Source organism: Crocuta crocuta, unplaced genomic scaffold, assembly GCF_008692635.1.
Source record: "Crocuta crocuta isolate KB4526 unplaced genomic scaffold, BGI_CrCroc_1.0 scaffold334, whole genome shotgun sequence".
Classification (NCBI taxonomy): domain Eukaryota; kingdom Metazoa; phylum Chordata; class Mammalia; order Carnivora; family Hyaenidae; genus Crocuta; species Crocuta crocuta.
The window spans coordinates 1,008,887-1,031,084 of NW_027533260.1; the positions used below are offsets into that span (position 1 = coordinate 1,008,887).

Here is a 22,198-nt window from a genome sequence, read left to right on the forward strand (position 1 = left end):
ATCCCTGGGCTCTTAGACTCCCTAAACTTCTCCCATCGCAGAGCCTAGAATCTGCTGTCCCTCTGAGCAACCCCTGATAATCCTTTCGGTCTCTCAGCGCAAATGTCACTTTCTCAGGCCCTACTCTGATTCTCTAATCCAAACTGGGTTCTTCCCCTGGTCCCTCATACTTTCTCATAGTATTATATCCTTTTTCTTCCTAGCTCTTGTCAACATTTTAAGCTGCAGTTTTGTGTTTATTTCTCCATTGTCTGTGTATGTGTGTAGATCACGAGCCCCACGGAGGCAGGGCCTGTCTGGTTCACCACACTATCCGGCACAAGGTGGATGCTCATATTTCTGTGGAATGTGTGAACTGTATGCCAAAGAAGCGTCCCTACATTAGGGTTTATATAAACATCTGCTCTTGAGTACAGGATGACCATCGCATTGGTGCTGGATGGAGAACCACTGGATTTACGCACAAATAATGCCTCCAGGAAGAAATGACCCTTTTTTGCAACCTCTAAAAATTACCAGCATCTGGCTCCTGAAGGGAGGATGTCATCCATTCAGAGGGGAACAATACACAGCCATAGTCCATCCTTATGCCAGATCCCTGTTCTCATTTCTTGTGTGCCTGCCTTCCAGCCAAGAGATACTGCACTAACCTCTTAACGAGGCTCTTTGCCTCCAGTCTTCTATCTTCTAAGTTGAATAACTACTCCTAGAATGATTTTACTATGTATGTATGTTATGTATGTATTCTTTGCTTCAAACCTTGCAACAGATTATCATTCATTCATCCATTCAATTATTCAACAAACATTTTCAAGAGTCTATTATATTTTAGGAACCATTCTAGGTGCTGGTGGTTCAAATAGAAAACCAGACAGACAAGATCCCTGTTCTTGTGGAACGTACATTCTAAGGGAATCAGGATTAATAGCCTACCAGATAAAGCTCCAATGACTTATCTTGGAATTCATTCCCACCCATTGGGATGGTCTTTGTGTCTTTTCTCCAACTGCACCTCCGGATACTACTTTTCACTCACTCTCTACCCACGTATCCCTCAGGTGAGGATACTGAAGTTCAAAGGGGGCAGGGGTGAAGGTCTTATCCAAAGACATATAGCCACTGGGCATTAAAGTTGGGATTCAATCCATATATAATGGGTCCAAAGCCTGGTGCTCTTGTATGTATATTCCAAGTTCTGGGCATACAATAGGGGCTCAAAACTACTTCTGGACCATAGTCTCACATTTATTTTTCCTTCCTTTGACACCATCCCAGGCCAGAGCATACTTCTTCTGGTTAACCTGAACAACAGATCATAGAGTTTGCTTTCAAAGTTTCCAAGACGAGGTCCCAGAGTAACTCTGTTCAATGGAGAGCCAGTCAGTGTGAGGGACAGGTGGGGCCTTGAGAGGGCTTTGTGAGCTGAGGAGACTCCTGGGATCCCGGTTTGTTATAGACTCCAGGATTCTGTGGACTTTGGTAATCCCACAGATATTGGAGACTGCAGGTAGGCACATAGTTTTCATAGGCTTCATGAGCTCTGGTTTACCTTGCTTTTTCTGGAAGTTTAAGGTACGTGGTGCTAGAGAAAGGTAAAGAAAGAAGAATGTTGGAATAAGTCTAGAAGTGAGGTATCCAATTCTTTTTTTTTTCACAAATAGTTTATTGTCAAGCTGTTTTCCATATAACACCCAGTGCTCATCCCCACAAGTGCCCTCCTCCATGCCCATCTCCCCCTTCCCCCACACCCATCAGTCCTCGGTTTGTTCTCAGCATTCAAGTGAGGTATCCAATTCTTAAATGGACAGAATCCTATGTCTCCCTGTGAGCACAGAATTACAGCAACGTGGAGCAGGCATTGTCGTCACCTTTTCTCAGAACCCCATGATCTGCAAACCTGTTTGCTCTCACTGTACCTTCCTGTGCATTCCCAGCACTAGGAGCCACCTGATGTTCCCCAAAGTCTTCTGGGGAGTTCTGCCTGACTTCCCCAGGGAGGGTCAGTCCCTCCCTCCTCAACCACAACCCCTGTCTCAGCCCTGTTGCTGCAAGGCTGCCTTCCCACCAGCCTGCTTGCTCTCTGAGGACAGGGGCCTGAGTCTGACCCATTTCTGAGGCCCCGGCATTGCCCAGCATGGGGGTTGGGAGATACTGCAGGATATCTTGGTGGAATTTAACAGCTGCATGGTTTATCCACAAAGGGACACCAGCTTCTGGTGCAGGGCTACAGGAGGGCAGCAGAGCATTTCCAGTCCTAGAGAACTCGAAATGGTACATAACAGTGAGGCCTGCCTCTTCCAAGCCCTGCTGAGGATATGGGGTGCAAGGTAAATGAAGGAATACCTTGGCTTTGGTCTGCTCTCCAAGCACTTCAGGCTAACTTGGGCCTATGGTATCTACATACCGTGTTGACCACAGTCTACCAAACGCTCAGAGACCAAAGCCTTTGGCTTCTATTCTGATGCCACAAACACTGTTAGGGGTTCTTTCAACCCTGGTCTCAATGGGGACTCAGTGTAAAGGTGTGTGTGTGTGTGTGTGTGTGTGTGTGTGTGTACTTCCTGCTGATTCTAATTACCCTTAAGAGTTATTTCTCTTAATTTTCATCCTTCTTCCCCTCTGTGGGCCTTGGCTTCACCATCTATAAAATAATCTGCAAGCACATTCTGGCATTCTAGATGCCCTATAGGACTGATGGTGGTGACTCCTTTAAACACTGTATGTGCCTCTCCTCATGAGTCTTATTGCCATTATGCTGATAGACTAGACTAGACACAATGGGTACCCACCAATATCTGGCTCTCTGAAGATGGAGTGATTGCGGATTTTTCTGGCTCCTTAGGCTTCAGAGACATCTTGGGTTCTTGGCATGCTCTGACTTTTGGGCTCTTTTCTGCTTTGACTGCTGCAATTTTCTTTGCCAGCTTCCTTCTGATATGTTTCATTCTAAGAAAATGACCCCCCTCCCCCGATCAGTTCTGGCTCTCTGTCCCCCCACCCCCAGTGGGCTCTGGTCTTGACCAGAAGTTTTGGTTAGCTTCAACGACACCACTGGCTTGCTGTGTTATCTAGGGCAAGCCACACAACCTCTCTGGGAATTGGTTTTGTCCTCTGTACAATTGGGAAACCTCGCTTATTGTGGCTCTTCTTTCTCACCCCTGATAGCCAGTTAGTCCCAAGTACCATCATCTCTCTGACTGCCCCTCATCACTTACCCAGCCCACACTGGGCTCTGTGCTGTGTAGTCTTCCTGCCTGGCCTCATGCCTCTGGCTCTTGCCCTCTGCTCTGTGTACAGACACCCTGCACTAGGAGCTTTTCTTCCCAGCTTAGCACTGTTCCATGGCTCCCAACTGAGGATCAAGTCCAAGATACTTTGACTGGCCAGAGGCCTCCCTGTGCCAAGCTCTCTGGCCTGACCTCTGGCCTCCTTACTCTGGGCTTCTAGCCAAAACATTTAGCCGAGTTGCAAGAGTCTTTATGAACTAACACCAAGAAGCTTTTTCAACTTCATGTTTAGCCATTTCCTGTCACTCTCAATGCACCTGACATTGCACAGAGACACCGGCAATTCCTCAAATGTGTCTCTGGGGTCTGCATATACTACTTTCCACCCAGCAAATGAGCACTCAGCCCCTCAGGACTACTTCAGACAGCACCCTGGGGAGCTCTGCTGGCTTTTCCGTGGCTGCCACTTCCTCTTTTGCTTTCTCCTTTATGAAATTCACTGAAATTTCCCTTGGGCCTTGTTTGTGGCTCAGCATAGTCCTGGATGGCCCTGGACTGTGGTGACCATGTTTGGTGCCTCCTTCCCTTGCTAGACCCTTAGCTCCTTGGGGCCAACCGTTCTGTCTTTCCCTTTCCCTGCCAGCACTGAGGCCAGGGCCTGCTGGGAATGGTTTTAGCCCTGGTGCTCACATGAGTGGGATGAGGCAGAAGAACAGAAGTGCAGCAGCAATGGCTCCATAGACCACGCCCTGGATCAGCCCTTCCATGAAAGTCTGGGGAAGAAAAGAACTCTTTCCTGGAAGAAGAGAGCATGTGAGACAGGCTTCTCTCCTGAGAGCCTGGAGTCAGAGTCTGAGCTCTGCACCCTCCCCATCCCACTTCCTCACCCAGGCACTGTGCCCCCTCTACCCTCACTTGGCATCAATAGGATGCTCAAAGCATGGGTTCCATTTTGGTTCTTCCCCTCACAGAGAAGGCTCGTGCTCATTTTTGGCTGCTCTGTCAGGCTGATGGTGCTGTTGGCCCAGGGGGCGATTATGGTGGAAGTCACCTGGACACTGCTATCCACACTGTTCACACCCACGGGAGCCCCTCCCATCCACCACTGCACAGAGGGTGTGGGGATCCCATAGAAGGAACAGCTGCACAGAAGAGTCTTCTCCAAGGAACAGGAAGAATAGAGCAGGCTGGCAGGTGCTGTGGGGAAGAGGGTCAGCAATCAGCAAGCATCCTGACTTCCTGACTTCCACTTCCTCCAGGACCCAGCCTTCTCCTTATTCATGACTTCCAAGGAGCTTCCAAAAGACTTTCTGGAAGCCCAGAGGAGCTGGGCTTCACAGACAAGCTCCCCTTCATTCTTTCCCCTCACCTGGCCTCAAAGTGAACGTTGGACCTGACTAATGGCAAGGGAACTTCCTGAGAATCTACACTGCCTCTGAGCCCTTACCTGACCCCCACCCCCACCCCCAGACTCTTCCTTCCATCCCTCAGGCTCTGCTCCTTCCCAGCTCCCTCTGTGATCAAGTTCTCCCACTCTCTTTTACTGTCCAGATGCTGTTGGGCAAGTCACTTCCCCTCTCTTTGCTCTTTCCCAGTTTGGAAAATAGGGGTATTCGCTGAACCTGTATCATGATATCATCAATGTAAGTATAAATGCCCTGGGGCACCTGGGTGAATTGGTTTTGGCTCAGGTCATGATCTCACAGTTTGTGAGTTTGAGCCCCACACTGAGCTGTGCGCTGACAACGTGGAGTCTGCTTGGGATTCTCTCTCTACCCCTCTCCCGCTCTCTCTGCACCCCACCCCCCAAAATAAATAAACTTAAAAAAAAGAATGAATTCCCGGTGGTTGGCAGAGTTCCTAGCTGAGTCCATGGTAAAGAGTTCCCCATTCAATAAATAGAACACTTTGCTAGATTTTCTTCTTCCCAGTCCCAAGTGGCCTTGGAGCACTCATCCTAAGCAGAGATCACTATGGCACTTTCTGGGTAAGAACACTGAGCCTGCTTCACGCTACACAGAACAGGTGGGATATGGTATCCACTTGGTGACTTTCGTCAGTTAATAGGGAACAGTCACCCTCTTCAAGGTCTCTAATGAGGAATCAGTTCTTAATATTACTGACAATGCATATATTGTCACTGGGAGTTGTTTGAGATTACTGGAAGAAAGGGGTCATTTCCCCCTAAACAGTAGCCTTTGATCTTGGACTTTACATCTGGGTCACACAGGGGCGGGGGAGAGGAGTTTGCAGGGATTCTCTCCCACTGCTGTCCTCTGGATTATGTATTTTTACCATCTGAGAAAGCATGCCTGTGGACAGTTACTGACAAACCCAGGAAAACTGACTAACTCTGGGTCTTCCAGCATTTTGTGCTCTCATACGTTCAACCTCCCTGGCTGAGCGCCCACTCTCACCCCTAACTCCGCTCCCTGGCTCAATCTGCTCTTCAGGACCCGACACACAGATGTCTAATCTGTGTTGGTTATTTGGTACCTTACACCCTTATGTCCTCTTCTGAGACCCTGTAGCCCAGCTCACCCTGGTCCTGGCACCTCAGACACCTCCAGCGCTGCCTCTCGCCACTACTCACCCATCTGCAGCAGCAATGGTCCTCAGGAAGAGGAGGGGCCCAGGGTCTTTGCCTCAGCTGGCTCTCACATCAGAGCCATGTGGTTCAGGAGGGATGAGATGGCGAATAACTGAAAGAGGATGTGGGTGGGAGAATAGAAAGTATTCTTAGCAAGCTAGGGGCTTGTGTCTCAGGTCATCCTGGAGGTCTGTCCATCCTCAGAAGCCGGAATTACATGGGGTGAGATGTTCAAGAGCATCTAGGGACAGGAAGCACCCCTATAGCCTCTGGGAGACCCCAATGCCACATCTCTTTCTCTCTCCCCTGGTCTTTCCCTCCCAGACCCAGCCCACTTGGGAGAAACTCAGTTACCATATCCCTTGGATTCTGTCTCAAGGCAAATAGGGTTTCATGGAAGGGCTGTGTATCTCAGGGGGACAGGGCCAGTCTGGGCATTCCCATAGGAGCCACAAGAGGAACTGCCTAGAACAGGAGCGACTCAGGCCAGGTGGCCAGGGAGGAGTGATGGTCCGGAAAGAAAGACATGCTTGAGTTGGTATGTGGGCCATGAGGGATGGAGAGGATGGGACAGCTTTCTTTCTTTCTTTTTAAGTTTATTTATTTCTGAGAGAGAGAGAGGGAGAGAGAGCACATGTAGGGAAAGGGCAGAGAGAGAGGGGAACAGAGGCTCTGAAGAAGGCTCTGCACCAACAGCAGTGAGCTGGATGCAAGGCTCAAACTCACAAACCGTGAGATCATGACCTGAGCCAAAGTCAGACGCTCAACTGACTGAGCCACCCAGGTGCCCCAAGGAGGGGACAACCTTAGATCCTTTGGGAAAATGGAAATGGACAGGAACTCCTACTGCTGATAGGATAAGTTCCAAACTTCTTCGCTTTGCAAATGCGATTCTCCACAATTTTGCCTCCCCCTTGCTTTCTGCCCCACCCCCTGTGCCTTTCCCAACATTTTCCACACCAAAGGGAAAGTGCTGCCTTCTCCAGTGTTCACCTTACACATCGTTCCCTTTTCACAGCTTTTCCTCTGGCAACTCTGCTCCGCGCACCTTCAAATCCTACTTCAGTTTCAAAGCTGAGCTCAGTGCCACTTCCTGCATCTCCTGATCTCTCTGCCAGGTCAGAAGTGCAGAAATCTCTCCCTTTCCAGAAGGACCCAAGTATTTCCTTTGTAGTTTCTTGAGGAAAGAGTCTGTTTTTCCCTCCTAGTGGAGTTGTTTTATGCAGCCAAACAACAACTATCCACCCTGCTCTTCATTACTAACAAACCCAACTTTGTTTATGGGTGCATTGGTGCAAGTTAAAGCACTGTTTTGTCCTCCTTTGCAGTTAACTGGTGGCACCTGACATTGTTCTATTGGAAGTGGGCTGGGGTTCCTGGGAAAGTCTTCCTTTCCTGATACTGTCATTTCCTTCTTCCTTGCCACTTTCTTCTCCTTCCTCCCTAGAATATGGATGTGATCCTGGAGGTAGAGCAGCCATTTGGCAGCCATGAGGTGACTACGAGGACGAACACCACTCATGAAGGATATTCTAGCAGAACAGTTTTGAGGAGCCCAATCCCTGATGGCTACACCAGCCTCTGCACAGCCTATCTCTGTACATCTCTTTGGGTGAGGAAGACAAACTCTTATTTGGTTAGGTCACTCTAGTTGGGAAGCTAATGAAATATTTTAGTAGAGGATCTGCCTGAGACTGAGCCCTTTAAGGGAAGGCCCTACATCAAACAGACCCTTGTGACCTCAGAAGAGCTTAGAAAATGACCTTGCTTGGGGTGCCTGGGTGGCTCAGTGGGTTAAACATCTGACTCTTTTTTTTTTAAGTTCATTTATTTTGAGAGAGAGAGAGAGAGAGAGAGAGAGAGAGAGAATCAAAATCAGGCTGCATGTGGACAGCTCGGAGCCCAACGTGGGGCTCCAACTCACAGACTGTTAGATTGTGACCTGAGCCAAAATCAAGAGACGGGCACTTAACAAACTGAGCCACCCAGGCACCCCAAGGGTCCTACCCTTGATCTTGGCTCAGGTCACAATCTCACAGTTTGTGAGAGCGAGCCCTGTGTCGGGCTCTGTGCTGACAGTGCAGAGCTTACTTGGGATTCTCTCTCTCCCTCTCGATCTGCTCCTCCCCCCTTCAAAATAAATAAGTAAACATTAAAAAAGAAAGAAAGAAAATGACCTTGTTTTATAGTCACTGATAAAATATTCACCTGTCCATCTTGCCTTTCCTCAAACTATCAGGGGTGGTGTGGTGTGGGGGGAATAGTTTAAATAAAGAGTCGACTTAAGAGCAGGGACCCTGGATTTGAGCACTGATTATATAAGTTATGTCACTGATTCACTGGAGGACCACAGACAAATCCTTTCCTTCTCTGGGCCATGAGTCCTTCATTTCTGAGTAAATTCCTGGAAAAGGCAGGATGAGGGGAAGTGTCCCTAGTCTGTAACACCTTGTGGCAGACGCTGCTGGCTTCTGGCCCAGGAGGTATCCCCACACCATTATCCCTGTTGTCTCCACTACAGAGACCAAAAATAATAAATATTATTGTTCCCAGGTTTCCTCATGTGAATGTCCCGCTAGTCGGGTGACACAGTTTTGGTCAAGGAAAAATAAAACAACCTTTCCAACGATATTGATATTTTACTGTTCAGAAAGGTCACTCAAACCTAGAAGGGAAAAAGAAAGCAAAACCCTAAAATTGAACACAAACAAGATCTAGTAAACAAATTAAAACAATGATAACAGAACCATCCTGAAAGAATATCTACTTGAAGTAACCTTGGAATGCAGTGCTCTGATGGTACTGTCTTAAGGGAGACAAGCTATCAATACAAACCCTTGGCTTAAAAGAACAAATTCTATTTCCATATTCTGTTCATTGAAAGAGCCTAGAAGTAATGGCATATCCCTAGTGATAAACATGCCTAGCACCTATGTCGTGGTTTCTAAACAATATCCATCAGTGGGATGGAGCCTGCGTAAACCAGCTTTAAAAAGCTGATTATTAAATTTTCAAAAATGTTACAAGCTGGTTGTCAAACACAGCCATTATTAAAAATTAAGCTGTATAAACTTACAAACAAATCATATTAAAAACAAAGGTAATAAGCACTCAAAACTGATTACTTCATGATTTTTCTATTGCATTTTACAGTTATCTGTGTCCTTGAGGTTATTCACACCGTACTGTATCTGTGTGATGGAAATACCACATAACGGTGTGCTACTGTATCTCTTCTTAACTCTATATGATGATGAGTTGGTGGCTTGAAACTGTCTCCAGTGAGAGTTTCTACACAGCAGAATTCAGGGTTTCTTTTCCCCTTTGGAGATCTGGCTAGTAAATATTTACTAGCATACCATTGTTAATATTTCCCACTCAAAGGATTCATGTTGAAACAGCCTTCCATAAACCAAGCAGCTCTTTATTGGCCAATTGAGAGCGACTCACTGTCACCACCCAAGTGGCAGCTCTTCAGGTGATAAAAGGAAAGGAAAGAGGTCACCTGCTCACGAATACGATGCCTACCTCCTCACATTCCCACGGTCCCACGTTCCTCTATAAACCGTTTCCATGTATTACTGAACTCTTCTGGACCTGGTCTTCCTTATTAGCACGTGTGTCCAACATTACCAAAGGTATCATGGGTATTTCAGGTTTCAGGATTATTTTACTTCCCTCAGTCCTATGGGCAGTTTCCATCAGAGTTCAATAGCCAGCTAGTTGTACGTCTCTCAAATGGAAATTTCCTGATTAAAAAAAAAAAAAAAAAAAAAAAAAATCCCAGTGCTTCCCACAGGGTGGTGCTCGCTGGCTATTGCCATAAAATGCAGTCTGCATAAAGACTCCAAGACTTCACTCTAGTGGTTTTATGGTTAGGAGTTGGCCATATTCCCAAATGTAGAATATGTGTCACCCAAAATCTAAATCATTCAAACGCTGACTTCTGATATGTTGGGTTTTTTTTCCCCCACCGGGTATCCTATATTTTTCTAATTAACAACCTGTGTGGGCTTGGGCAATTTTATTGGTTCCCATTTAGCATATGCTGGCTGAAGGGAGGATTTACATGCCTCCTGTTTCATAATAGTAGGTAAGGGAGGTGTTTCCCAGTCAGGCGCAGTATGTACGTACATTAAGATGAGGGAGGAGACACAATGGATTCACATAAAATCTGTTCAAGTATTATATTTTTCATCTAAACCTCCACTTTAACTCCCTTAATCCTTCTATTCCTGTATCTTCCCAATCTAACTATAACTCCCACTAGGACTCACAATGCATGGGGGCCCCAGCTTAAGGAATCCCAGAAGCATCTCTTCTCATGACCATTTTACCACAAATGTGCATGTGGCTTTGAGTCTCCGGCTGGGCATGGAGCCAATGAACCCAGGCCCTTTTACCAATCATCATCTTTTATTTCTTTTAAAGAATATTTATTTATTTTGAGAGAGCAAGCACACATTGGGGACAGGCAGAGAGAGAAGGAGAGAGAGAATTCCAAGCAGGTCCTGCACTGTCACTGCAGAGCTGGACTCCGGGCTTGATCCCACAAACTGCAAGATCATGACCTGAGCTGAAGTCAAGAGTAGGTTGCTCAAACAACTGAGCCACCCACGCACCCCTGACCAATCATCATATTGATTAAATCATGGGCCATGACCACAAGCAACTTGAAGTTCAGGTCCCAGTGTCATAGTTGCCTTTGGGCTTGTGAAATTCTTCCACACTAGGGCAACTAGAACAGATTTTATTGGGATCCTTCAAAGTTGGGGGGATATCTGAGGGTCCATCCAAACTCCAAGAGCACTGCACTGAGACCTTTGTTTTGAGCCCATCAATTTCCATTTTATTCATTCAGTTTCTTTATTTTTTTAATGTTTACTTTTGAGAGAGAGAGAGAGAGAGAGAGAGAACATGAGCAGGGGAGGGGCAGAGAGAGAGGGAGACATAGAATCTGAAGCAGATTCCAGGCTCTGAGCTGGCAGCACAGAACCTGACGTGGGGCTCAAACTTACAAACCATGAGATCATGACCTGAGCCAAAGTTGGAGGCTTAACTGACTGAGCCACCGAGGTGCCTTATTCATTCAATTTCTTCATAACTGTTTAAAGATTTTCCTCTCTGTTGAGATGAGTCCCTTTGACACTCCCTTTATCTTTCTCCATTGTCTTGTGAATCACTTTAATTTTCTCGGCTACCTATTGTTCCAGTGGTAGCCCTGAGACCAGCAGCCATAGCTCAGACTGGACAGAACCCAAGCTTGGACTAGCATTAGGATCCACTCAGCTCTTTACTTTCATTATAGATCTTACAGATAAAGGCAGCCAAGGGATTGTTATATTTAGCTTGTTTCTTGAGATTTTGAATTTCCTTATGCATCTAGTGAGTCAACTTCTTCAGAGTTGGATCCATAATTTAAAAAACCAAAAAACATTGGTAACTTTAACTTCCTGTAACTAATTGCAGAACAGTTGTATTTTCATGCTCATGAGTGACTTTGGGGACATACAGGAATGAAAGGTTCCTCATCCCCTGATTTCACATCTTTGCTCTCCCCAAACCATATGTATCACTGAGTTAAGGTTTTCACAAACCTCATTTCTGAGGCCAACTGCAAAATTAGGGAACAGTTCCAAAAACATACCCTCACTTTTTTTTTAATGTTTACTTATTTTTGAGAGAGAGAGAGAGATACAGAGTGAGAGTGGGGAAAGGAAAGAGAGAGAGGGAGACACCAAATGTGAAGCAGGCTCCAGGCTCTGAGTTTTCAGCACAGAGCCCAATGTGGGGCTCAAACTCGCAAACCATGAGATCATGACCTGAGCTGAAGTCAGAAGCTTACCGACTGAGTCACTCTTTGGGCTCCCTAAAAGGCCCTCACTTCTGATACCAATTGTAGACTTTAGAGGTCTCTAAAACCACCCTCACTTCTAAAGGGAATGCCAGCTTCCCTATTTTTTGCCCCTGCTTCCAGTCCAGAACCAAAGTAGACTCTGCTCCCCAATTCAATCACATGAGATACTCCCACCCCTTCCTTCCTTCCTTCCTTCCTTCCTTCCTTCCTTCCTTCCTTCCTTCCTTCCTTCGAGAGAGAGAGAGAGAGAGCCACAGGGCAGAGGGAGAGAAAGAGAATCTTAATCTTAAGGCACGCCTGGAGCCTGTCACAAGGGCTTGATCCCATGACCCTGGGATCATGACCTGAGCCAAAACCAAGAGTCAGATGCTCAACTGACTGAGCTACCCAAGCGCCCCTAAATTGCCCCTACTTCCAATTAGCTAACCTCCAGCTTCCCCATGATAACAATCTCCAATCTCCAATCAGACCCTGTCTGAAATCCTTCTTTTTATGCTGCTTCCCTTTGAGTTGTTGCCAAATGCAAGTGATGGTGGCTGACTCTCCTGCTACAGCAAACTCTGAATAAGTAACTTGTTTGTTCTCATTTGGGTCATCTTTGCTTGTTTCCAGGAACCCTGAGGAATTAAGTCTTACAGTTTCCTCAAACTGAAGCTCAAGCAAAGAAGTGATTTTCCCAGAGCATTGATCCAGTGTAGTTAGAGATGGATTTAAAACTCAAGTTCCTCTTGCTCCAGATCAACCTTCCAAGAAGCAGAAAATGTATAAACTACCTACATTCTTTGGCCTGTAGGCAACAGAGCAAGGGTAAAAAGTAATATTAAAAGTTCAAACATCCTTGGTCTCATCTCAGAAAAAGGAAAAAAGAAAAACACCAATCACCTAAAACTTAGGAAACATGTCTCTAAATCAAATGAAATAGTACCTAGGAAGAAATCAAGAGTCTAAACCTTCCAGTCCTTTGTGACTACTCTCTTTTCTCTCATGGCCGGCAGCCATGTTGGAAAATCCTGTGGGCATTGCTTTCAAAATACACTCAAGGGGCACCTGGGTGGCTCAGTTGGTTAAGCGTCCGACTTTGGCTTAGGTCATGATCTCGTGGTTCGTGGGTTTGAGCTCCACATCAGGTTCTGTGCTGGCAGCTCAGAGCCTGGAACCTGCTTCAGATTCTGTGTCTTCGTCTCTGCCCCTCTTCTGCTCACACTCTATCTCTCTCTCCTTCAAAAATAAATACATTAAAAAACTTTTAAAACCACACACAAAAAAAACAAAATACACTCAAAACCTCACCACTTCTCGTCACCTCCACTGCTGCCACCCTGGCCCAAGCCACCAGCCTCGCTCACCCAGACCACTGCAGGGACCTGCTTACTAGCCTTGCTGCTTTGCCTTAGTCCCTGTCCATTCTATTCCCTGTGTTGTGGCCAGAGGAAGCCTATCAACACCTCAGTAAGAGCCTGCCCCTTCTCTGCTCCAAACTCTCCAGTGGCTCTCACCTCCTTCGGAGTAAAAGCCAAAGCTCTGCATGAGGTAGCCCCTCTCCCTTTACCTCTCTGACCTCACCTCCTGCCACTCTACAGAGGCTCTGGTTTCTACTTCAAAGCACAGTCTGCGGGCACCTGGGTAGCTGAGTTGGCTAAGCGTATGACTCTTGGTTTCCACTCAGGTCACAATCGCACAGTCTGTGAGATCAAGCCCTGCGTGGGGCTCTGCGCTGACAGCTTGGAGCCTGCTTGGGATTCTCTCTCTCTCTCTCTCTCTCTCTCTCTGCCCCCCCCCAAAACAAATAAACATTAAAAAACAAACAAATAAACCACCATTTGGATGTTGGAATGAGCCCTGTCTGGGTCCTCGCCCAGGCTTTGCTAGTAAATCACTGAATAGACTTGGTCAAATATTTTCTTTCTTCTCTCTGGTTTTCCTTTGATTTCCTCATCTGTAACATGAGTGGGTTTTTAATTTGAGGTTGAGTGATACATCTAGCTCTAAAATTCCAATTTCTTCTTGCTTTTCTCCTGTCAGGCTGTAGAGATACGGGGGATGACTCCTCATGCACCCTCTTTTTTCCCTCCCCTTTATACTTCCTTTGCCCATCATTTTACCTTTGGCTCTTCTTCCAAGGGCTCCAGGATATTTTTCGTCCTCAGCACACTTCCGACCGTGTATGTCCTTGACAGAGTCTAAATCCTACAAAGGGCTTTTCCGACTTGCTGCGGGAACACCCACTTTTGGATGACTGGCCTACTTATGCTAACTGGAAAGCTGATTTTCTAGGGACGCCAAGGACTAACAGTGAAACTCATTAACCGGCTTACACTCGGGATAACCGAGAGACTAATGACTGAGCGCCTCACAAGGGGATTAATTTATTAAGAGAAGGATTCAGAGCGAGCATAATTAACAGACGAGCAGGGCTGGCTACGAAGTGGGTGGATTATCAGATTCACTGATTAATTGGTTTGCAAGGGGACCTGTTCGACTCATAAGGACGCTAATCTGATCTTTAATCAACAGACCGCTTGGCGGGCTTATTAGACCGGTGACCCCCCCTGGCTGCCCTTGAGGCCGACCTGGTGATCGACTTGGTGGCAGGCTGAATGCAGACAAGCTCCTGGCGAACTGACTGAGCCTCCGCAGACGAGCGATCCAAACTAGTCTCTGCCACCGACAGGCTCCAGGGGGCCTCTCAGCTGGGAGAACCGCCCTGGTGCCCAACCGACCCCCAGTGACTGCCGAGCCCAGGACCGTCTGACTGACAGGGAAGCCCCGTCTTTAGGGTAGCCCAGTTTCGGCCCTCTCAACGCCAAGCAGCTCACTCAACGGTAGCCAGGAAAGAGAAGAGGCCAGGAGAGGGCGTCCGATGCTCGTGGGCTTCCGTCGGTGGCGCGGGGAAGGTTGCCGCGCGGCTGGAGTCCCCGGGTCCTGCCTTCCAGCCTTGCCTGGGGCGTGGCTACCCTGAAGCCAATCAGCGGCTGCACGGGAGTATCCCGCAACCAATCAGCGGCTGCACGCGCCCTTCCGCTGCACCCAATCAAGGAGGCCGCTGAAGCTTGGCAATCCCTGGGAACAATCTTGAGAACTTGAACCAATCCGCACAGTGGGCGAACCCGTGGGCATGTGGGTGCCCGTTTTCTTCGGAGAGGCCCTTCTCGATGATGCTGATGAAAACTCTTCTACCCTCCCTGACTCTGCTGGCTAAAACTCCTCGATGCACTCGTTAAATACTTTCTTAGCCATTAAACGTTTTCAGGGGCCGCCTGGCTGGCTCAGTCAGGAGGGGCATCGACTCCTGATCTAGGGGGTGTGAGTCGGAGCCCCACATTGGGAGTAGACAATACCTAAAAATAAAATATTAAAAAAATTTGGGGTGGGGCACCTGGATGGCTCAGTCGGTTGAGCGTCGGACTCCGGCTCAGATCATGATCTCACTGTTCGTGGGTTCGAGCCCCGCGTCGGGCTCTGTGCTGACAGCTAGCTCAGAGCCTGGAGCCTGTTTCAGATTCTGTGTCTCCCTCTCTCTCTGACCCTCCCCTGCTCACGCTGCCACTCTCTCTCTCAGAAATAAATAAAGCATTAAAAAAAAAATTTTTTTTTCAGGAGTGCCTGGGTGGCTCAGCCGGTTGAGCCTCCTACTCTTGATTTCTGCTGGAATCTTGATCTCACGGTCAGTGGGTGGGTTAGAGCCCTGACTGCGGCTCTGTGATGTCAGTAGGAGCCTGCTTGGGATTCTCTCCCTCTCTCTCTGAACCTCACCTGCTTGTGCTTCCTCGCTCGCTCACTGTCTCTCTCAAAAATAAATAAAAATAAACATTAAAAAAACATTTTTGGGACACCTGGGTAGCTCAGTTGGTTAAGCTTCTGATTCTTGGTTTCAGCTCAGGTTGTGATCTCAGGGTTCATGGGTTCAACCCGGAGTAGGGCTCTTCACTGTCAGTGTGGAGCCTGCTTGTGATGCTACCTCTCTCTCCCTCTCTCTCTGGCCCTCACTGGCTCATGCGCCCTCTCTCTCAAAATAAATAAATAAACTTAAATTTTTTTTTCAGAATACTTTTTGCTACTAAATTAAAGTTTTGCTTATAGTCTGACTACTTCACTAGAATGTAAGCTCACTGTGGGCAGAGTTGTTCTGTTTTTTCAACGGGTTTACCACATGCTTGGTATAGTGAGGATATCTACTATTCATCAATAAGTTTTCCTTTAATTGTGAACAGGCTGAAGGGACAGGAACTCAAAGTTTCATGTTAGGTGTATGTTTATTAGTTGGTCACATACTGCCAAAGAATTTTCTGAAGTGAATGAGCCAGCTCAAACTTGCGCCAGCAACCTATGAGAATTGCAGATGCTTCACATCCTTGCCAACACGTGAAAACAGCTGATCTTTAATTTTAGCCATTCTGGTATTTGTGTAATGATACTTAATTGCAGTTTTAATTTGCACATCCCTGAGGGGTAATGTTATGTTTATTTTTTTTTAATTGAAGCATAATCAATATACAGTGTTAAATTAGTTTTAGATGTACAATATAGTTATTTAATGCACACAGTATGTTATCACCATAAGTGTACACACACAGTGCTCATCACCATAAGCATATATCTTAATCACCTTTATCTATTTCACTCATCCTCCCCTCTTGCAACCACTATTTTGTGCTTTAAAAGTCTACTCTTTTCTTCTTTTCTTTATTCATTTGTTGTGTTTCTTAAATATCACATATGAGTGAAATCATATGGTCTTTGTCTTTCTCTGTCTGATTTATTTCATTTAGCGTAATACACTTAGCTCCATGAAATTTGTTGCAAATGGCAAGATTTCATTCTTTTTTTTTTATGACTGAGTAATGTTCCATTGTATATATGTACCACATCTTCTTTATCCGTTCATCTACGAATGGACATTTTGGTTACTTCCATGTCTTCGCTATTGTAAATAACACTACAATAAGCATAGCAGTTCACTTACTTTTTTAATGTTGGGATTTTTTTTTTATTTCTAGGAGAGAGAGAGAGAGACAGCGTGAGGGGAGGGTCAGAGAGAGAGGGAGTCACAGACTCTGAAACAGGCTCCAGGCTCTGAGCTGGCAGTCAGCACAGAGCACGACGCGGGGCTCAAACCCACGAACCGCAAGATCATGACCTAAGTGAAAGTCGGACGCTTAACCAACTAAGCCACCCAGGCGCCCCCATACTTTTTTAAATTAGTATTTTTGTTTTCTTTGGCTAAATACCCACTGTGGAATTCCTGGATATATGATAATTCTATGTTTAATTTTTTGAGGAAACTCCATACTGTTTTCCACAGCAGCTGCAGCCTTCTGCACTCTCACCAGCAAAGCACAAGGTTCCCAGCTTCTCCAAAACCTTATCAACCTTGTTTTTTCTGGTTTTGATAATAGCCATCCTCATGAGCATGAAATGGTATCTCATTCTGATCTTGATTTGCATTTCCCTAATGTCTAGTGATGCTGAGCATCTTTTCAAGTGTTTTCTGGCCATTTATATATCTTCTTTGATGAAATGTTTATTCAAGTTCTTTACCATTAAAAAAATTGGGTTATCGTATTTGTTGTTGAGTTGTAGGATCCCCTTCTATTATCTGTTAATCCTTTATCAGATATCTGACTTGCAAATGCTTTTTTCCGTTCTATGGGTTGCTTTTTCACAATGTCCAAAGAGTCATTAGATGCACGAAAAACTTCAAATCTCCTGAAGTCCAATTTATCTACTTTTTCTTTTGTTACCTGGGTTTTGGTGCCATGCCTGAAGGGTATTGGTTTATAGTTTCATTTTCTTGTAGTGTCTTTGTCTGGCTTTGGTATCAGGATAAAGTTGGCCTCATAGAATAGTTAAGAAGTGTTCTCTCCTCTTTGATTTTTTGGAAGAGTTTGAGAAGAGGTGGTATTAATTCTTTATTTATTACTATTTTCTAGAGGTTTTATTTTTAAGTAATCTCTACAGCCAAGGTGGGGCTTGAATTTACAATGCTGAGATCAAGAGCCACACGCTTTATCAACTGAGCAAGCCAAGTGCCCCTAATTCTTCTTTAATGTTTGGTAGAACTCACTCATGAAGTCATCTGGTGCTCAGCTTTTCTTTGTTAAAAGGTTTTTGATTCCCGATTCAATCTTACTAGTTATAGGTCTATCAGATTTTTTATTTCTTTATGATTGAGTCTTGCCAGATTGTGTATTTCTAGGAAACACATTTACCTAGGTTACCCTATTTGTTGGTGTACAATTGACCATAGTACTCTCTTATAATATTTTTTTATTTTTGTAGAATCCGTAGCAATGTCCCTACTTTCATTCCTCATTTTGTAATTTGAGTCTTTTTCTTTCTTAGTTGATCTAGCTAAAAGTTGGCCAATTTTGTTGATCTCTTCAAAGAATCAACTCTTGGTCTTGTTGATTTTCTTTATTGTTATTCTATTCTCTTTCATAATATCCATTCTAATCTTTATTATTTTGTTCCTTTTGCTAGCTTGAGGCTTAATTTATTTTTCTTTGTCTAGTTCCTTAATATGTGAAATTAAGCAATTTATTTGAAATCCTTCTTCCTTTTTAACTTGAGCATTTACAGTTTTATATTTCTCTCTGATCACTGCTTTCACTGCATCCCATGAATTTTGGCAGGGTGTATATTAGTTTTCACTTGTCTGCAGTATTATCTGGTTTTCCTTATGATTTTTTCATTGACCCAATGGTTGCTTAGGAGCATGTTATTTTAATTTCCACATATTTGTGAGTTTTCCAGTTTCCCTTCTTATCATCAATTTCTAGTTGTGTTCCACAGTGATCAGAAAAGATGCTTTGTGTCATTTCCATCTTTTCAGATTCATCTGGACTGGTTTTGTAGCAAGAGGAGTCCTCCTTCCCCTTTTGCAATAATCTCCTTTTCTTATGGCAATAATCCTTTTGGACAAACTCTTGCTTTGTCTAAATCCAAGTTCAGTTTTTTTATGTGGCAGACTGAAGGATGAAGTCCAGCCCCCTTACCCTAGAGACAGGGCCTTTGGAGAGCAAGGGCAAGACCCCAGCCAGAGTTTCCAGGAGGAAATTAATCTGGTCTCCTTCACCCCAGGTTCCAGCTAGTGCAGACTGACTGGTCTTGCCCAAAAGCTGCCAGGTCATCTCCTACTTCCTTGCGCCCGATGTTATCACTCCTCATGCTGCTTTTCCTCTCCTCTGCTTGGCCAACTCCTGCTTGCCCATCAAGGTGTGGCTTGAAAGAGGTTTCCTCAGAAAAGCTTTCTCTTTTTTCTTTTTCTTTTAAAAATAAAATTTATTTATTTATTTTGAAAGAGAGAGACAGCATGACTGGGGGAGGGGCAGAGAGAGAGGGAGTGAGAGAGAATCCCAAGCAGGCTGTGTACCATCAGCACAGAGTTCGATGCAGGGCTTGAACCCATGAGCTGTGAGATCATGACCTGAGCCAAAATCAAGAGTTGGACACTTAACTGAATAGTCACCCACCTGCCCCTGAAAAGCTTTTTGTTATTTATTTATTATTATTTTTTTTTTAGTTTTGAGAGAGAAAGAGGCAGAGTGAGCAGGGGAGGGGCAGAGAAAGGAGACACAGAATATAAAGCAGGCTCCGGGCTCTGAGCTGTCAGCACAGAGACAGACGCAGGGCTCGAACTCATGAACCTCAAGATCATGACCTGAGCCGAGGTTAGGTGCTTAACTGACTGAACCACCTAAACGCCCCTTGAAAAGCTTTTTCTAACCCTCTTTTCACCCGTGAAGCAGAGGTCAGAGCTTTTGCCTTTGGGTCCTCAGACCATGGGCTCTACTTATCTGTTTAATATCCCATGTCCATCTTTATAGAAGCCTAATCACACTGTGGTGTTTTTTTTTTTAAGTTATTTACTCATTTTGAGAGAGAATGTGTGCCTGCAAGTGGGGGAGGGGCAGAGAGAGAGAGAGAGAGAGAGAGAGAGTCCCAAGCAGGCTCCACTCTGTCAGCACAGAGCCTCATGTGGGGCTCAAACTCATGAGATCATGACCCAAGCCAAAGTCAGACACTTAACCAACTGAGCCACCCAGGCGCCCTCACACTGTGTTCTAGTAGTTTGCATATTTCTGTCCCTTCCCCAAATCCTACCCATGAAACTGAGCTTTTCTGAGGCAGGAACTGAATCTTCTTCCTCTTGGAAGAAGTGTTCCCATCACATAATGGGCATGCAGCAAAAGTATAGAGAACAAAGAAATGGGAAGAAAAGCAGGGATTTCCCAAGGCTCCCCTCATGAATGTGATGTAAAGGAACAGAAATGCACTTAATTGTTTTGTAACTGGCCAGGAGTCAAGTGGTGTCTGTGGTAACCTTGAGAAGAACTGGAGAAAGTTGTTGGTCATTCTGTATGTGTGAGTGTATAGGAGGTCAGTTCTAACTCAGTGGTTCTCAACTGGGGACATTTGTGCACCACCCCCACCATGGACATTTGGCAATGACATTTTTGGTTGTCAAAAATAGGTGTGGGAAGCTCCTGGCATCTTGTGGGTAGAGACCAGAGCTGCTGCTTAACATCCAAAATGTACAGGGCAGCCCCCTCCCCTCTGCACCGCCACAATGCAGAATGATTCAGCCCCTCATATCCACATATCAATAAGGCTGAGGTTGGTAAACAATGCCTTAACCCAACCCGTGGGAGAATGCAGGGTTGCGGGGGTGGGGGGGTCAGGTAGGATATGCAGCTTGTCTGAGGAGGTGGTATTTGAGCCAGATCTCAAAGGGTAAGTGTGTGCCGTGAAGATGGAGAAAGGGGATAATATCACAGTGAGATGGAAGCATGTGAAGAAAGCATGGAGAGCACAAGGGGCTGGAGATGTTCAGGAAGTGGCAAGGATGTGGCTGGAGATGTGTGAGGTGTGGTGGCTGAGGGAAAAGAGTGAGGCAGGTGACTGTGGGATTGTGGAAATTCTTGAGTAGCCCTCATTGGAGAGGACACCTCATATGGAGGGAAAGGCATGGGGCAGTTAGCAAGTGAGGGACAGACGGGCTGATGGGGAACCCAGAGGCTGGGGAGGTGGCTGTTTCAGTGGTCTGGGAGTTGTGGGAGAGGTCAAGTGAGACCTGATTTGGGGATGCAGAGGAGGGGACAAACCAGGAACTTGGTGACTCATAAGAATGGGCACTGAAAGAGGCGGAAGTGAAACTAAACCCTAGCAGTGAAGACTTGAAATAGGCCTTATACTTCTTATTTTCTCACTTGCACATCACTGGCCTTTCTCTGGGACCACAGAGTTGCCCACTCAATCCGGGTGTGTGCAGAGAATCTGACATCACGTGTCTACACAGGTTGAAGCCTAGAGGTTGTTCAGCCAGTGGAATGATTACCTGGGCAGCGTTTGTCCCTTGGCTGAGTGGACTTCGATGGGGCTCCTGGAGCTCACCAGACACCGGGCACAATGCCACCCTGTGCGCATTGATTCCCTGCCTTCTCAGAACCACTTGTTGTTATTGTTATCCTCACTTGATGGAGGAGCAAGTGTAAACATCAAGAGGTCAAGTGGTGAAGTGGGCATTCGAATCCTGGCAGAATGACTTTGAAGAACGTAAATTATTTTTTTTTAATCACGAGGAAATTATGTTACATAAAATTAATGAAATTTAAAATTAATTAATTATTTTTATTTTATTTTATTTTTACTTCTAGGAGAGAGGGAGGGGCAGAGAGAGAGGGAGTCACAGACTCTGAAACAGGCTCCAGGCTCTGAGGTGGCAGTCAGCACAGAGCCCGATGCGGGGCTCGAACCCACGAACCACGAGATCATGACCTAAGCGAAAGTTGGACGCTTAACCGACTAAGCCACCCAGGCGCCCTGTAATTAATTATTTTTTAAAGATTTCTTTTGAGAGTGAAAGACAGGGGGATCGGGGAGGGGTAAAGAGAGAGGAGGCAGAGCATCTAAAGCAGGCTCTGTGCTGACAGCAGTGAGCCCGATGTGGGGCTCAAACTCATGTACTGTGAGATCATGACCTTAACTGTGAGATCAGGACCTGAGCTGAAGTTGGATGCTTTACTGACGGAGCCACCCAGGAGATCCCAAATTAACGATTTTAAAGCAAACGATTTAGTGGCATTTAGTACGTTCACAATACTGTGTAACTACCACCTCTATCTGATTCCAGAACATTTTTATCACCCCAAAAAGAAACCCCTACACCCATTAGAACAGTCACTCTCCCTTCCCTCCTCTCCACAGCCCTGGCAGCCCCTTGTCTGCTCTCTGTCTCTATGAATTTACCTATTTTGTGTATTTCATAGAAATGGAATCATACAATATGTGACCTTTGTGTATGGTGTATTTCATTTAACATATTTTTGAGGTTCATGCATGTTGTATGTATCAGGGCTTCAGTTCTTTTTATGGTTGAATAAAATTCCATTACACGGATAGACCACATTTTGTTCATCCATTCATCCATTGATGGACATTTGGGTTGTTTCTACTTTTTGGCTATTATGAAGGGCCTTAAACATTCAACTGCTTTCCCCTACCACCTTCGTAAAGACCACAAAG

At 45.7% G+C, this 22,198-nt stretch overlaps 1 protein-coding gene across 2 annotated transcripts; it reads right to left on the reverse strand.

The window, feature by feature from the left end:
* Positions 1-826: 826 nt before the first annotated feature.
* LOC144217756 (SIGLEC family-like protein 1) lies at positions 827-14,520 on the reverse strand. Of its 2 annotated transcripts, XM_077747438.1 has the most exons (7): positions 13,777-14,520; positions 9,346-9,566; positions 5,821-5,929; positions 4,143-4,424; positions 3,918-4,023; positions 2,790-2,946; positions 827-1,582 (listed from the first exon to the last, which is right to left on the reverse strand). In XM_077747438.1, the coding sequence occupies exons 3-7, from the start codon at positions 5,822-5,824 to the stop codon at positions 1,568-1,570; spliced, it is 564 nt and encodes a 187-aa protein (XP_077603564.1). In that variant the 5' UTR covers positions 5,825-5,929; positions 9,346-9,566; positions 13,777-14,520; the 3' UTR covers positions 827-1,567. The 2 variants fall into 2 exon arrangements, with proteins under 2 accessions (XP_077603564.1, XP_077603563.1); XM_077747437.1 differs by lacking the exon at positions 9,346-9,566.
* Between the last annotated feature and the right edge of the window lie 7,678 nt (positions 14,521-22,198).